This window comes from Eucyclogobius newberryi, unplaced genomic scaffold, assembly GCF_026437365.1.
Source record: "Eucyclogobius newberryi isolate DKJ021-1_F unplaced genomic scaffold, fEucNew1.0.hap1 SCAF_13, whole genome shotgun sequence".
Taxonomy (NCBI): domain Eukaryota; kingdom Metazoa; phylum Chordata; class Actinopteri; order Gobiiformes; family Gobiidae; genus Eucyclogobius; species Eucyclogobius newberryi.
Window position 1 is genome coordinate 19627390 of NW_027315757.1, and position 13746 is coordinate 19641135.

Here is a 13746-nt window from a genome sequence, read left to right on the forward strand (position 1 = left end):
AAGGGGGAAAAAAAGGATTAGGGTTGACAGTAATATGGGAATAACACGCTTCACGTGGCTAGCTAGCTTGTGATATCATGGCTCACCAGGTTTAGACCAAAACAGGCACTCATAACACAAACACGACCACAACAGCACACCAAACATAACTTTCAAGCGTGTTTGTGATGCCATTTATTCTGCATTATTCACATTCTGACGTTTACGTCGTATTTAAGGCTGAGGAGCGGGACACGGCCGGCTCTGGGCTAGCGGCGCTACGTGGCTAGCTAGCTTGTGGTGGCTCAACACAAACAGGCACTCACAACACAAACACGACCACAACAGCACACTAAAACAGGCGTATTTAATATTAATCATTACTTACGCCATGAGGAACAGGAAAGTACTTCTGCAGACTTCCGTGCCTCCTATGAAAAAGCTTGTCCGGGCAAACTTGCGCTTTGTCTGAGGCTTTTTCGTGGAGGTCGTCAGCTCAGAAATGACGACAGAACGTCTATTTGCTTCCATATGTCCGATAATCCTCATATCCTGCCACTGTCTTTCTGCTGCTAATGAGTCGCTCCGCAGTTCTGGAGTGAGTTTCCCGCTACACGATTCTCTTGAGAGCAGAGAATTTTCTTTTCTTCTTGAGTAACATTTGCAGTCAAAGTTACGGATCTTTTCCAACTCTTCGTTCTCTCCTGCAAAAGTAACCGTGGCTATAGCGTCTGTTATTTCACGCTCCAGCTCTTCGGCGTGACCGGGCGCTCCTTCCTCTGTCCAAAACCCATCTTCCTCCTCATCTAAGGTCAGCCGTAGACTAGGGATATTTTCCAGCTGGATGAAATCGCACTCTTCATCTGTGACCTCATCTTCAGATTCAGAACTTAGATAGTCATCTGGATAAGCGGACTTTTCGCAGAAATAATCCAAAAGCGTGGAGCTGTAACAACCTCTGTTAAGCTCCGAAGCGATAGCAGAAGGATCCATTTTTCAACTGATTGTGCAACTGTGTGTTGCGTGTCCCTGTGTTGCTGCTTATCAAGTAGCCATGCGGCTGGCGGCTCAGCCCATTGGCTGACTACAATAGCACAGCTGTTCATATGGAAATGCGGTCACACCCCCTCTGCACGTCCAGAGAGCGCCCGAAAACACCACATTTTAAACGACTTTATTTATGCTTTTAATGCTGCAAATACTGTTATCTGATACATCGAATGGCTGGTCCATATCTTCAACTTTCACATAATGCAAAAAAACGAAAATCACAAATTTGGGGGAAAAAAAGTAAAATGCTGTTTTTCTCAGTTTCACCGAGGCCTTCATGGTCCGACAATTGCGGTGGCGGGGCACATATTCTTCCGCTAACACCGCGGCCTTACACACATCAGTAACTTTATTTTTGTTCAAATAAACGGCAACTTTCTCAGGAAGATTATTTTTAAAATCCTCGAGCAAAATTAAATGTTTAAGTTGGTTAAAATCACTGATCTTTTGGGAAGAACACCACCTATCATACAAGATCTCCTTTTCCCGAATGAAATCAACATAAGTCTGATTGTAGTTCTTCCTCAACCTACGAAACTTCTGTCTGTAAGCTTCTGGCCCGGTGTCGCTCCTATTTTATTTCTGTTTGGCTGGCCCACCAGGTCCACCTTTCTTTTTATAACTTTGGGGTGATTTTTAGGGCACGGGGGTTCGAAATTTGGCATATATATATATATATATATATATATATATATATATATATATATATATATATATATATATATATATATATTTTTTTTTAGCGCCGTTTTAGACCGCGCCGGGTTAGGGTCAGGGTTAAGGTTAAGGTTAGGGTTAGGGTTAGATATGGCAGTGCTGCGGTTCCTGAAACTGCTGGGCCATGTCTGACTCATAGTAATTGCCAATTGTGGAATGTACTTTTAGAGTAATAGAGAAAAAAATATTTCACATACATTTTGAGAACTATTAAAGTCAAATCTCTCTTTTTTAAAAAGAGACGGGGCTGTAATTGGTCCCCCCTCCTGTTTGATCTCTACTTGGAAACATTGGTCCAACATAATCCAGGGTTTTACAATTTATGGGATGGAACTAAGATTGCATGCCACGTAAATGAAGTTTTATTGTTTTGGACCAAACTAGAAGGTCATTTCCTAGGTAATATTGGCCCAATGTCCATATACAAACTGAATATACAAAAAACTGAAATTCTTTCTTACTGGCTTTTAGAAAGTCCTCCCCATTTAAATGGCAAATGGTTCTCGGATCTTTAACGTAAAGTTTTTGGTCTTTCCTGCAGGACTCAAACCCTACAGAAAAGTACACTGTAATAAATAATAAGGTAATTCTACTCAGAATCTTAAGTACAATTTCTGCCTTAACATTTTAAGTTGTTTAACACAATAATATGATTTATAACTTAAACAGTGAGTCAAGTGCAGGGAAAATCATTTAAAATGTTGTTCTGATCACTTGGACACATGAGTTGTGAGCCGTACGACTTGAATACATCGTCTGAATATATCGTCTCTCATATTGTCCAGCTGTATCTAAACAAAGATTTACATTAATATACATTATTGGCCGTTTTACAGGGAGCTTTTTGACTTTTTTGTGTACTTTTTGTGTCGTTTTTCAGTTTATAAATCATCACTGACAAATTCTCCTGCAAACATAATAGTAATATTCATCAGTAAGCACCAATTTAGACAATTAGGAAATACTACATACTATATCTTTAAACTTCATAAATGTTATGTTCACACTGTGTGGTTATCTAATGAGTAAAATGTGATGCTACGCTTCCTGTCATGCAAATAATGGATCTGATTGAAAATACAAGATTGCCAAGACATCGTAACAGGAATTTTAGCCAGTAGCTTCACCATGCATGGTCTTCACCTGCAGCAGCGGTGTGAGCCACGCCCACCACATCTGTATCCTTCCTCTTGATCTAGTGCAGGGGTGGGAAAACTTTTTGACTCGAGGGCCACAATGGGTTTTAAAATTTGACCGAGAGGCCGGGCCAGGAACAGATGAGTCCCCTTGCGCATATAAAGTTCACAGTTCACAGTTGTACAACAGGATCCACAAAATGGTTAAGCTGCAATATAGACTTACATAGTGATTCCTGATGGATGATACAGTGAAGGAAAATAACATCCTGCTCAGGGTTTTCCTCTTTCACTTTGTCCTGGATTCTTTTCAGCAGCCCAACGTTTTTTCCTGTTAAATTTGGTGATCCATCCGACGTGACATTGGCATGTTTTTACAGAAAGGCCAGTTGGGAAAAGCTTAACAGAGTCAAAAAGGCACCAAAAAAGTCAAAGTGCGCTATCTATAAAATGAACGGCCGGCCGGAGTGAGATCCCTACTCCGACATTTACTGTATTTACTGCATGTCTTCCCTTCTCTCTCATCCCCCTTCATTCTTTCATCTCCTGTCTAATAAAGCCCAAGGGCAAAAAAGAAAAAAAAATAATTGGCATGTTTGGCAGGCTGGATTATGAGCCCTAGTTTGCCCATGTCTGATCTAGTGTGTGCGTCATGAGGATGTAAGATCTCCACAACTTCCACTGGCCAGATGATCCAACCGACAAATGAGACCAGAAAAGTCACATTGGCGTTTGTTTGGACTTTTTTGACCAAAAACACGAGTCCCGCTTTGGAGCACATGGGATATAATCATATAATCTTATGAGCAAACATCTTTCACAAATGTGATGTAAGTACAGCGCCAGATCTACTTGGGGAACTTGAGCTGCTCAGATCTGCAACCAAAAAATGTGGTTTGTCGCCGAGAGTAAACCAGCAAGGACACGTCACAGAGCTGTGTTGCGTTGCCTGTGATTGCACTTAAGAACGCAATGATTGGAAACCTTTGTGGAAACTACAAAAACTAACAATCCTGTCTTCGCTCATTTCCTCATTGGAGCCAGGCCACGGAATGAATAGAAGCCCCGCCCCGTCTACTGCATTCGGCGAGTTACTCTAACCGGTGAGATAATATTGGACACTGGCAACAAACACTGATGACAAATGAGTCCCTCTTTTACAAGCTCACAGCGGAAAATGAAATGTTGCACATCAATTGGTAGAAGCGCCTAAAAGTTGAGAGCCTGTCAGTAAAGATAATCGCAGGTGTAAGTGCAAAAAAATAGGTGCAAAGTTAATGCCTCATGCTGTTGTCCACATCGGAATCAGAATAAATAGGAACTTGTCCTGGCGCTTCGGTGCAACACAAACAATGAACACTGAACAATGAATACAAAAACAATGGACAATAAATAACTACCGGTTATTACAAATAAGTAAGTAGAGTTATAAATAGACATGATTTGTACATAAAATAAAATATGTAGTGCACATGACTGTAACTGTTCCTCAAGTTTGTGAGCGGATAATCAAACACATAAAATTAATAGGGAATATGCAAATGAGTCGATAACAGAGAAAGCCGCTTGATATGATCCTTCTAAATCTATCTAGTGGTTTGTCAATGTTGATTCTACATTATTTCATCAGCCAGATTGTGAAATGCATGCGTTTCATACGAGCAGAACCAGACACTGTGATCCTGAGGAGATGGGCCTGTGTGTCGCCTCCAGGGTTCACTCATGGGAGATACTGCAGCAGCTCGGTCCACACGCTGGGCAGGCTGCTCTGGAGCTCCTGACTCTGATGGTGTCAGGCCAAAGAAGCACTGGATCAGGTTCAGTGCTCTGTGTTCTCCTTGGCTCTGAGGCGGTCCTCAGATAAAAAGGGCCGTTGCACGGATTCAACGATGAGGCTGGTCTGAAGAGAATGTCCTGGATCCAAGTTTTGTTGTAGACTTGAAATGTTGTAAAAAAGGTCCTTTGCTTGAGTTTGCATGAACCAGTTTAAAGTACGTCAAAAAAATAAAACGGGCAAAGAATTCTGATTAGTGGGAGAGCAAACGGGCGGAGTCGGGACACTGCGGCCGGCTGCACCTGGAGCCCGGCACACTGGTGCCTTAACCAACCTCGACTAAGGGGCAGTGCTCTAATTTAATTTTTTCCTTCACTATGGTCCTGCCCAGCCCTGTTTTTTTTCTTTTCTTTTTTTTACTTTATTATTATTCTTCATTTTTTAATTATTATTTTTAAGACTGTTATTATCGTGCTAAGCAGGGCCAAGCTGGAGGAGGCGCTGTCCTGTTATGCCCTGGACACGTTCTCCTACATAGAGACGGTCAAGGACTTCCTGGACGGACTCTCCAAATGGATGCTGATGATGGAGACCGAGTTAAACGTCCTGCTCGACATAAAAGAAAGAGCAGCAAGAATCGACCTGAGTGTGAGCCACGTTACTCAAGCCCAGGTAAATATACAGGTCTTTAGTCCTGTCCTTAGTCCTTTAGTTTTTATTAATCCGCCACACTCCTCCTCAATTTGCAAAATCAGCCGGAATAAATTATTGCAGCAAGAAACAACTGGTAATAAGCTTACAAATGAGTTTTTTGTGTGTGACATCTACACATAAAAAACTAATTTGTAAGCTTATTACCAGTTGTTTCTTGCTGCAATAATTTATTCCGGCTGATTTTGCAAATTGAGGAGGAGTGTGGCGGATTAATAAAGAGTCCAGCGATAACTTGGCACTTCTCTTTCTTGGTGTAAACTTAGAATCGATCAGCGAGAGGATCAAACCTCCTTTTCTTTTGCCAACAATTATATTTTTCATATATTTTTTTCTTTTTACAGACAAAACAGCTCACTGGAATTTATAACTGACTTTATAACTTTCTAAATGTGATCACTTCCAGGACAAAGGAAAGGCGTTTGTGAAGTTTGCGAGGCAGAAGCTGTTACCGTCGGAGGCGGAGAAGCAGTGGGCGGAGCTGCAGGAGGAGCTCGGTGCCTCCCTGAAGACCACCCTGATGGGGCTGGAGACGCTGGGCCGGTTCCTGGACGCTCTGGAGAGACTGGCCGTCACCTCTGTGCACGTGTTTCAGGAGGAGAACCTCGTGCTGCTACTGCCTGAAGAGGGCGCTCTGGGCACAGTGCAGGACATCGTCATGGCGGCGAAGAACATCTGCCCTCTGCTGGTGGAGTTCAAACGAGACGACAAAGTCTTCTTCGGCGTCAAAATGCAGAATGTGGAGGTGCTGGCCTATCAGCTGGACGAGTACATCAAGGCTGTGAGCAGGATCTGTGGCACCATGAAGAAAGGGTACGACACTATGTTCTTGTAGATACTGGCATTGTTTAAAGTTGTGTTCTTGTCCTCAGTCATGGACACATGAATAGCTCTACACCATTATGTGAATAAACAGTCAAATTATGACCGTTTGTCTAGCTCAATATCACAAGGTTAAACTCTTTTTAAGTTGAACATAGGACATCAAAACTTTTAAGTGACTTTGTGTGTCAAATATTACATAATGAAGTTGTTTATTTTACAGGCCTTTGAGCGACTTCAGCTTTGTCAAACCTGTGGTGAACATTGATGAAGAAATCCCAGAAGATGATGTTCAAAAGATGCTGGACAACATCACTTTGCTCCAAGAACTCAGGTAAGACGAGGTGTTATTATGAGAACATCCATCTTCTTCCACTTATCCGGGCCGGGTCGTGGGGGCAGCAGTCTAAGCAGGAACTCCCAGACTTCCTCCCCGCCAGACACTTCATCCAACTCCTCCGGTGGGATCCTAAGGCGTTCCCAGGCCAGCCGAGAGACATAGTCCCTCCAACGTGTCCTGGGTCTTCCCCGGGGCCTCTTCCCAGTGTGACATGCCCGAAACACCTCCCCAAGGAGGCGTCCAGGAGGCATCCGGAACAGATGCCCCCTCAGCTGGCTCCTCTCGACGTGGAGGAGCAGCTCTACTCCGAGCTCCTCCCGTGTGACTGAGCTCCTCATCCTATCTCTAAGGGAGCGCCCAGCCACCCGGGGGAGGAAACTCATTTTGACTGCTTGTATAATATTACTGACATAGTAACTTTAGTGGTGGGATTTCGACTTTATTCTTGTCATCAAATAAAATCATTTCTGACCCATATTGTATTTTGTGAAAGCAGTAACTGATTGGTGTTTGCTTTGCTCTGACAACATCTATAATTAAGTATCGCCTGTAAACCCAGAAGAAAAGAGTGGGGCTTGTCTTATTGTTGGCATTTCACCATGTTTTATTCAACACCTGAAAAAATGAAGCTAATATAATATATTAATATTCATGTAGGTAAATACCCCCCCCCCAAAAAAAAAAATTATAATTCTGTCAAGCAAAAACAAATATATAATATTCTAGCCTGTCTATCCAGAGGTGATACCCAAAATAGTGTTTGGATACATAGAAGGGGGCGCAAAAAACTCCGCCAGGCAAAAAAAGAAAAATAAAAGAATCCAGAGGGGGGCGCCCCCGCCCCCGCAGTGCCGCTCCAGGCACCCGCCTATACGGCCTAGTGGAAGGGCCGGCCCTGAGTGTCTGGATGTTCTGTTGTCCTCAGGCAGGACGAGGCCTTCAGGATGGTGTTCCTGTTCCAGGAGGAGTACTGCAGCAGCTTCATGCAGCGCTTCAGTGAGTCTGAGCCTCGAATGCAGCAGTTCCTGAGCGATCTGGAGGACAGTGCTGTTCAGCTGGACCAAATGAACCTGGGCGCACGGATCTCCAGTGTGGCAGGCAGCTCTGTGGGGGCCGTGGGAGGAGTGCTGTCCATCATCGGGCTGGCTCTGATCCCTGTGACCCTAGGAGCCTCTCTGGCCCTCACCATGACCGGATTGGGCCTGGGCATCACCAGTGGTGTCAACAGTGCAGTCACCACGGCAACCGAGATCGGAGTGAACCGCACCCAACAGAAGAGAGCCAGCGAGACCTTCCAGAAATTCATGGAGGACGTGAAGAACATCCAGGAATGTCTGGACAACATCACGTCTGAAGATCCTGCTTTAGATGCTGTGGATGTTTTGAAGCTCTTGGGAAAAACAGGTGAAGATGATTTTTTTGATTCAGTTTTATTTAGAGCTTTATGGCTTATAAGCATATGTGTCTGACCGTGGATAAAGCAGGCACATGTCTACCCGGAGACATTTCGAGTTATTCACTGAAAGTGTGAATTCAAAGCTATCCAATGATGTCTCACTCATGTAGATCTGATAATATTTGAGTAAGTTGTGGTCATTTGAATGTACACAACTCTCAAAACCTTTCATTGAGAAAACTGCCTCTAAAGTTTCTCACCTGAGTGAGCCCAGAGTCACAGGGGGGCTCATTTGCATCTCATTGAGATAAGCCCTCCCCCCTGTCACAATGACACCACCTCCCCCCTACAGCTGTCACTTAAGACTCAAGAGGAGTGTTGTTATTGATGGTAACTGGACTTGAATCAGAATTAGAAGTTACTATATTAAAATGGAAATACTTGGATTACAAAAGGCCCTGAATAGCATCAAAGAATCAGAATCAGAATCAGAATAGGGTTTATTGCCATTTGTCGATAAACAGAATTCACAGGTGATTCAGTGCAACACAAACAACAAAACGTTGAACACTGAGCACTAAACGGCATGTAATATACATAATAAAATATAAAGGTATAAAGTTATGTAGTGCAATAGGATAGATCGGTCTGCCTGTCAATGTTCAGTCCAGGTGGGACCAGGACATGGAGATTGTCAACTGGAGGCAGAACAGCTGAATTGCGTAGTAGCTGAGCCCAGAGCGTGCGTCGCCTCCTCGCTCAGAGCGTGCGTCGCCTCCTCGCTCAGAGCGCGCGTCGCCTCCTCGCTCAGAGCGCGCGTCGCCTCCTCGCTCAGAGCGCGCGTCGCCTCCTCGCTCAGAGCGCGCGTCTCCTCCTCGCTCAGAGCGCGCGCTCTGCCTCCTCGCTCAGAGCGCGCGCTGCGCGTCTCCTCCTCGCTCAGAGCGCGCGTCTCCTCCTCGCTCAGAGCGCGCGCTCTGCCTCCTCGCTCAGAGCGCGCGCTGCGCGTCTCCTCCTCGCTCAGAGCGCGCGTCTCCTCCTCGCTCAGAGCGCGCGCTCTGCCTCCTCGCTCAGAGCGCGCGCTGCGCGTCTCCTCCTCGCTCAGAGCGCGCGCGTACAGAGTATCTGTAGAAGAGGGAGAGAGGGAAGGAATTAGATGAAGACAATGTGACATTTGAAGAAACATATCTTAAGCAGAACAGAGAGCAGCACTGAAGTTTTGCCAGGCTAATGTTTACACATTATAGTAGTCAAATAATATAAACTAACCTCAGTGATGTCTTCCAAAGTGTCAACCCTGGTCTTCATGTATGCTTGCTTGATAAGTCCAAAGCCGCAATCAGGGGAGAAAGCGCGTCGCTTCCTCGCTCAGAGCGCGCACGCGCTTCGCCTCCTCGCTCAGAGCGCGCATGCGCTTCGCCTCCTCGCTCAGAGCGCCCACGCGCTTCGCCTCCTCGCTCAGAGCGCGCGCGTACAGTGTATCTGTAGAAGACAGAGGGAGAGTTTAAAAAAATACTCTTAATAGAAGAACTCTTATAAATAAAATCTCCTATAGACAGAACCTCTCATTTCTTAATAAGGAATGGAGGGGAAAATAAAGATAAAATAAAAACAGCTAGCGCAAGACAAAATAATACTAATAATAATGGTAAAATAAACACTATTTACATGAGTTATATGCACATGAATGTCACATTATTGCGTGTGATAAAGACATTTATGTCTATTCATACTGTATAATTGCTATTCTGCATTTGCACTTTATTGTACATTTAATAAAGTGAAGTTAAGTAAATGATGTGTAATAAATAGTACCTGCTGTGCAAAGTCGAAGCTGTAAAGAAGTTTGAAACGAGCTAACGCGGGCTACAGTAAAGATACAGACATTATACCATCCCAAAACAGCTAGTTTCAAGAGACTACGTGATGTTAATTATTCAGAAAGTGGTCACATTAAATTCAAGCCCGTTTTTATAACGTAGCGTGCACTGAAGCAGCATGTTAGCTTAGCATTGCCCTGTCTCGAGGCAAATGACGATGCTAAAGCAACACAACACAACACAGCAAGCAATACTTTAGAGTAAAGGTACCACAGTTCCGTTGCAATGTAGTCCAGGGAATCATACGCTCTGGAGAAAGTCTGGAGTATGAATAATGTCTCTGAGAGGAGAAAACACGGCCTCTCCCCCAACTGCATGAGAGCATGAGCAGTGCACGGAGGACAGCTGTAGCCATGTGGTTCGCAGCTGATTGGTGGAAAAATGTCAACAGTACGTGCTGAAAAAAGGGTAACGCCCCCCGCGCGGCACACGAAAACTACCCATTTTTAACAGCTTAATGTGTACTTTTAAGGTAATGAATACTGTTATCTGAAGCACGGAGGGGCTCCTTTATAACTTCAACTTTCAGATAATGCAAAAAAACGAAAATCACAAATTTGGGGGGAAAAAAAGTAAAAGACTCTTTATCTCAGTTTCACTGAGGCCAACATGTACCGGAAATTACGCTGCTCTGACACATATACATAATCCTCTCTTTGCCTTTGGTGGAATCATTGGTTTAAAGCATTTACAGGTTATTTTTGCAGACGACCAGAGATTGTGTTTACCTTACTGCTATCTCTTGCCGTGATGTGTCTTGTCAGCTAATTTACTCGGTTGGACGAGCAGTTGACATTTCGAAAATATGTCACTTGTGTGCAAGCCTTTTTTACTCTGCCACATCTTGGATACCTTATTAAAAAAAATGAACTGCGTGTGGCGCTGTTGTCCTGCCTCTGACAATTAGAAAAACAGCCACAAAAACCCCAAGTAAATGAGTTGCCAAGACACATCATAGCAACATCAACTGACACTCTGAAGAAACCTGCAAGTGAGCAGTAAGTCTGGTATGAAAGAAGAAGCTTTTGAATCAATTATCAGAAGATCTAATGAACCCGGAACTTTGGAACAACTGGACTGGATTCACTGTCTCTTTTTGAAAGCTTTATTGCAAATCATCAACATTATCGTGTCTTCACAAGAAAGAAGGAACTTGTTAGGGTGGAAATGTACTGAAAATCTGGGCCTCCCTTAATATCATTCACCCATCGTATTTTATTTTGCCTATTTGTAACTAATTTATCTTACAATCTTTATTTCTCCATCATGTTCTTAGGTGCAGTGGTAAAAGGCATCGATTCCCTGGTGGACGCTGCCTTGGACGTCCCGCGCGTGGCCTCGGAGCTGCCGGACGTGGGGCAGGCGGCGGCTCGAGGACCTCTGGCCTTGTCCCGCGGTGCCAGAGGCGGCCTCATTGGCCTGAACGCTCTGTTTTTGGGAATGGACGTGTTCTTCGTCGTCAAAGACAGCATGAGTTTGGCCCGAGGCAGCGAGACTGAGGTGTCCAAGTTCATTCGGGCGCGGTCCGCTCTGTGGCACTCGGAGATGATGTCGTGGCGGAAGATCGACGGGCCCCTGGAGAAAGGGGAAACGTCCTTCAAGAAAAAACAAGCCATTCTTATAACAGAGTTTTACCCCGAGTCTGGAGTAGTGGGCCAAAGGCAAGGCAAGGTAAGTGTATTTGTAGAGCACAATTCGTACACAGGGCAATTCAAAGTGCTTCACACAACAGAAAAATCATTCTTTTTTTAAAGTCAGTAAAATCACAAAGACATGACAGAAATCACAAAACTTTAATTTTTATTCTTTCAATTTCACAATTTTGCTGACATGAATCATACATTTTGTCCGTACTTATTGATCCGCCAGATGAAAAAACAAATCTATTGGACCGCACTGGCAGACACTAAACCATTGACTCTAAACCATGTTTGCCCCTTCGCTAAAGGTCAGCGCACTATCTGCCTCTGCACACGTCTGTCTAGTGCGTATGTATCTTTTATGACGACTTTCTGGTCGATGCCTCCACCCTATGTGTGGAGCGTTTGTAGCTTTAATGACGGATCCAGTTTCGTCTGCCCCCTCCCTCCATTTAGCTTTTGCTAAATTAATTGTCCCAGACAAAACTCGACCAAAGCTTTTAGTGTTAAAACTGGCTCTTATAGCAGAATTGTATGTGATAAACAATATTAGGCTATTAATGAAATCCTACATTGTGTATCATAGCCTAATTATGGTTAAACAAAAATAAAAACAGTTTAATAAGATAAGATAAGATATTCCTTTATTGTCCGACATGGGGAAATTTCATACTTTAATACTGACAATAATAATATTTTATAATAATAGTAATAATTTTGTAAAGCGCGATAAAATTATAGTGCGTGCTTGAGATGACGTAGAACACTTTGATTGACATATTATTCTAGCCAATAAGCATAGCTTTCGAACGCTGGGTGGGACTTCAGGCTCCCACACACAGAATCGTCTGTTCAGATGCGTAAAGACAGTCAAGAGCCTAGATTTTTCGGCAGGAAAGCCGAAAAACCCTTTTTTTTTCACCTCTATATGAGAAATTCATGGGTAAACTCATATTTACAAATTTTCACATACATTGTTTTTAGCAGTTATAATGGGTATTAGTGGCCTACAAAACATCAAAATGTATGTTTTATGATCATAGAGGATATAAAATTGTAATAAAACAGTTTGGCACAGTTGGCACATATTTGGGTAACTTGTTCCGAATATACTTTTTGATTAGGGCTGGGAAACGATTAAAATGTTTAATCGCGATTAATCGCATTATTTCCCTGATTAATCGCATTTTTTACGTGCAAAATTCAAAATGAATTCAAAAGAAGTGTAAAGTGCATCAGAATTTTCATACGGTAGCAGTTAAATAAAATATTAAGTATTCACTTGCCACAAAATCCTGAGCCACAATCATTAAAGATGAACAGGCCACTTCGGAGGTAACGTCAGAAACATTGTAATCTCATTAAACATTAGACACTCAAAACACATTTTAGGAGCAGCATAACCAGTCTAGTACCAAATGTCCCTAATCCAGGAAACAATAAGCCAGTTGCTAAGGCACCAGATTGTTCACGTTTTCAGCTGATAAAGACGCGCACCGGGCCCTTCTCGCGGATCTCCCCAGCTACGGCGCCCGTCAGAACCTGCTCACGCGGGCCCCCGGCGGGTTGCCTCGGCTGGCGCCTATAGCAGCTGACTTTGTAAAGTTAATAAACCAAAGCCATGATCTGCCATTAAACTCCTTTACACCACGAGAAAAGCAGCACAGCACAACTCCTCCACTGAGCATGTGCAGGACCACTCGGACGCACGTCTGCTGCTGAGTGTATTCTACGGCTGAGTCCGGGGCGTCGAGAACGCGCGTCCGGTGCATTTGTCTTTCTAATGTACACGCGCTCAAATTCTGCGTCGGGCGCGATTCGTCCGCAGCGGTTTGTACGAGGCTTTAGAACTGGTGCAGACCAGGGGAATCCCACCTGCGTTAATGCACGTTAAAATAATTGATCGCGTTGAATGAGTGATGAGTTAACGCGATAATAACGCGTTAACTTGCCCAGCCCTATTTTTGATACAAAAAGGTCAACAGCACCAAAATGCCTGTTCCCAGAGATCTGAAACTTTACACAGTTGTTGTCAACAAGATAAACATCATGTACAGTGAACAGCATAAGCACACAATGAAGTATGTCATGCTCAGAACCATTACAAATTGACAATATTCAGGCGAGAGTAAAAAAAGGATGTATTTTGTGTGTTTGGGCTTCTGTAGTGTAAGATCTGAAGCCCTGACAGTGTGCACATCTACAGAAACTAGAAGGCCTAAGCTTTCTAATGATGCATCACACTTGCATGTGGGCTGTAAGATCCTCTTTTAATAAGCAATGTCATTTGGGTATGTCCAACCA

General features: G+C 43.7%; 1 protein-coding gene across 1 annotated transcript; it reads left to right on the forward strand.

Moving 5' to 3' along the window:
• Positions 1–4771: 4771 nt before the first annotated feature.
• On the forward strand, positions 4772–11554 carry LOC140358783 (uncharacterized). Its single transcript, XM_072443832.1, has 7 exons — positions 4772–4780; positions 5116–5328; positions 5774–6180; positions 6413–6523; positions 7455–7933; positions 10710–10793; positions 11079–11554. Exons 1-7 carry the CDS (start codon positions 4772–4774, stop codon positions 11552–11554), a joined length of 1779 nt encoding a protein of 592 aa, XP_072299933.1.
• Positions 11555–13746: the final 2192 nt, after the last annotated feature.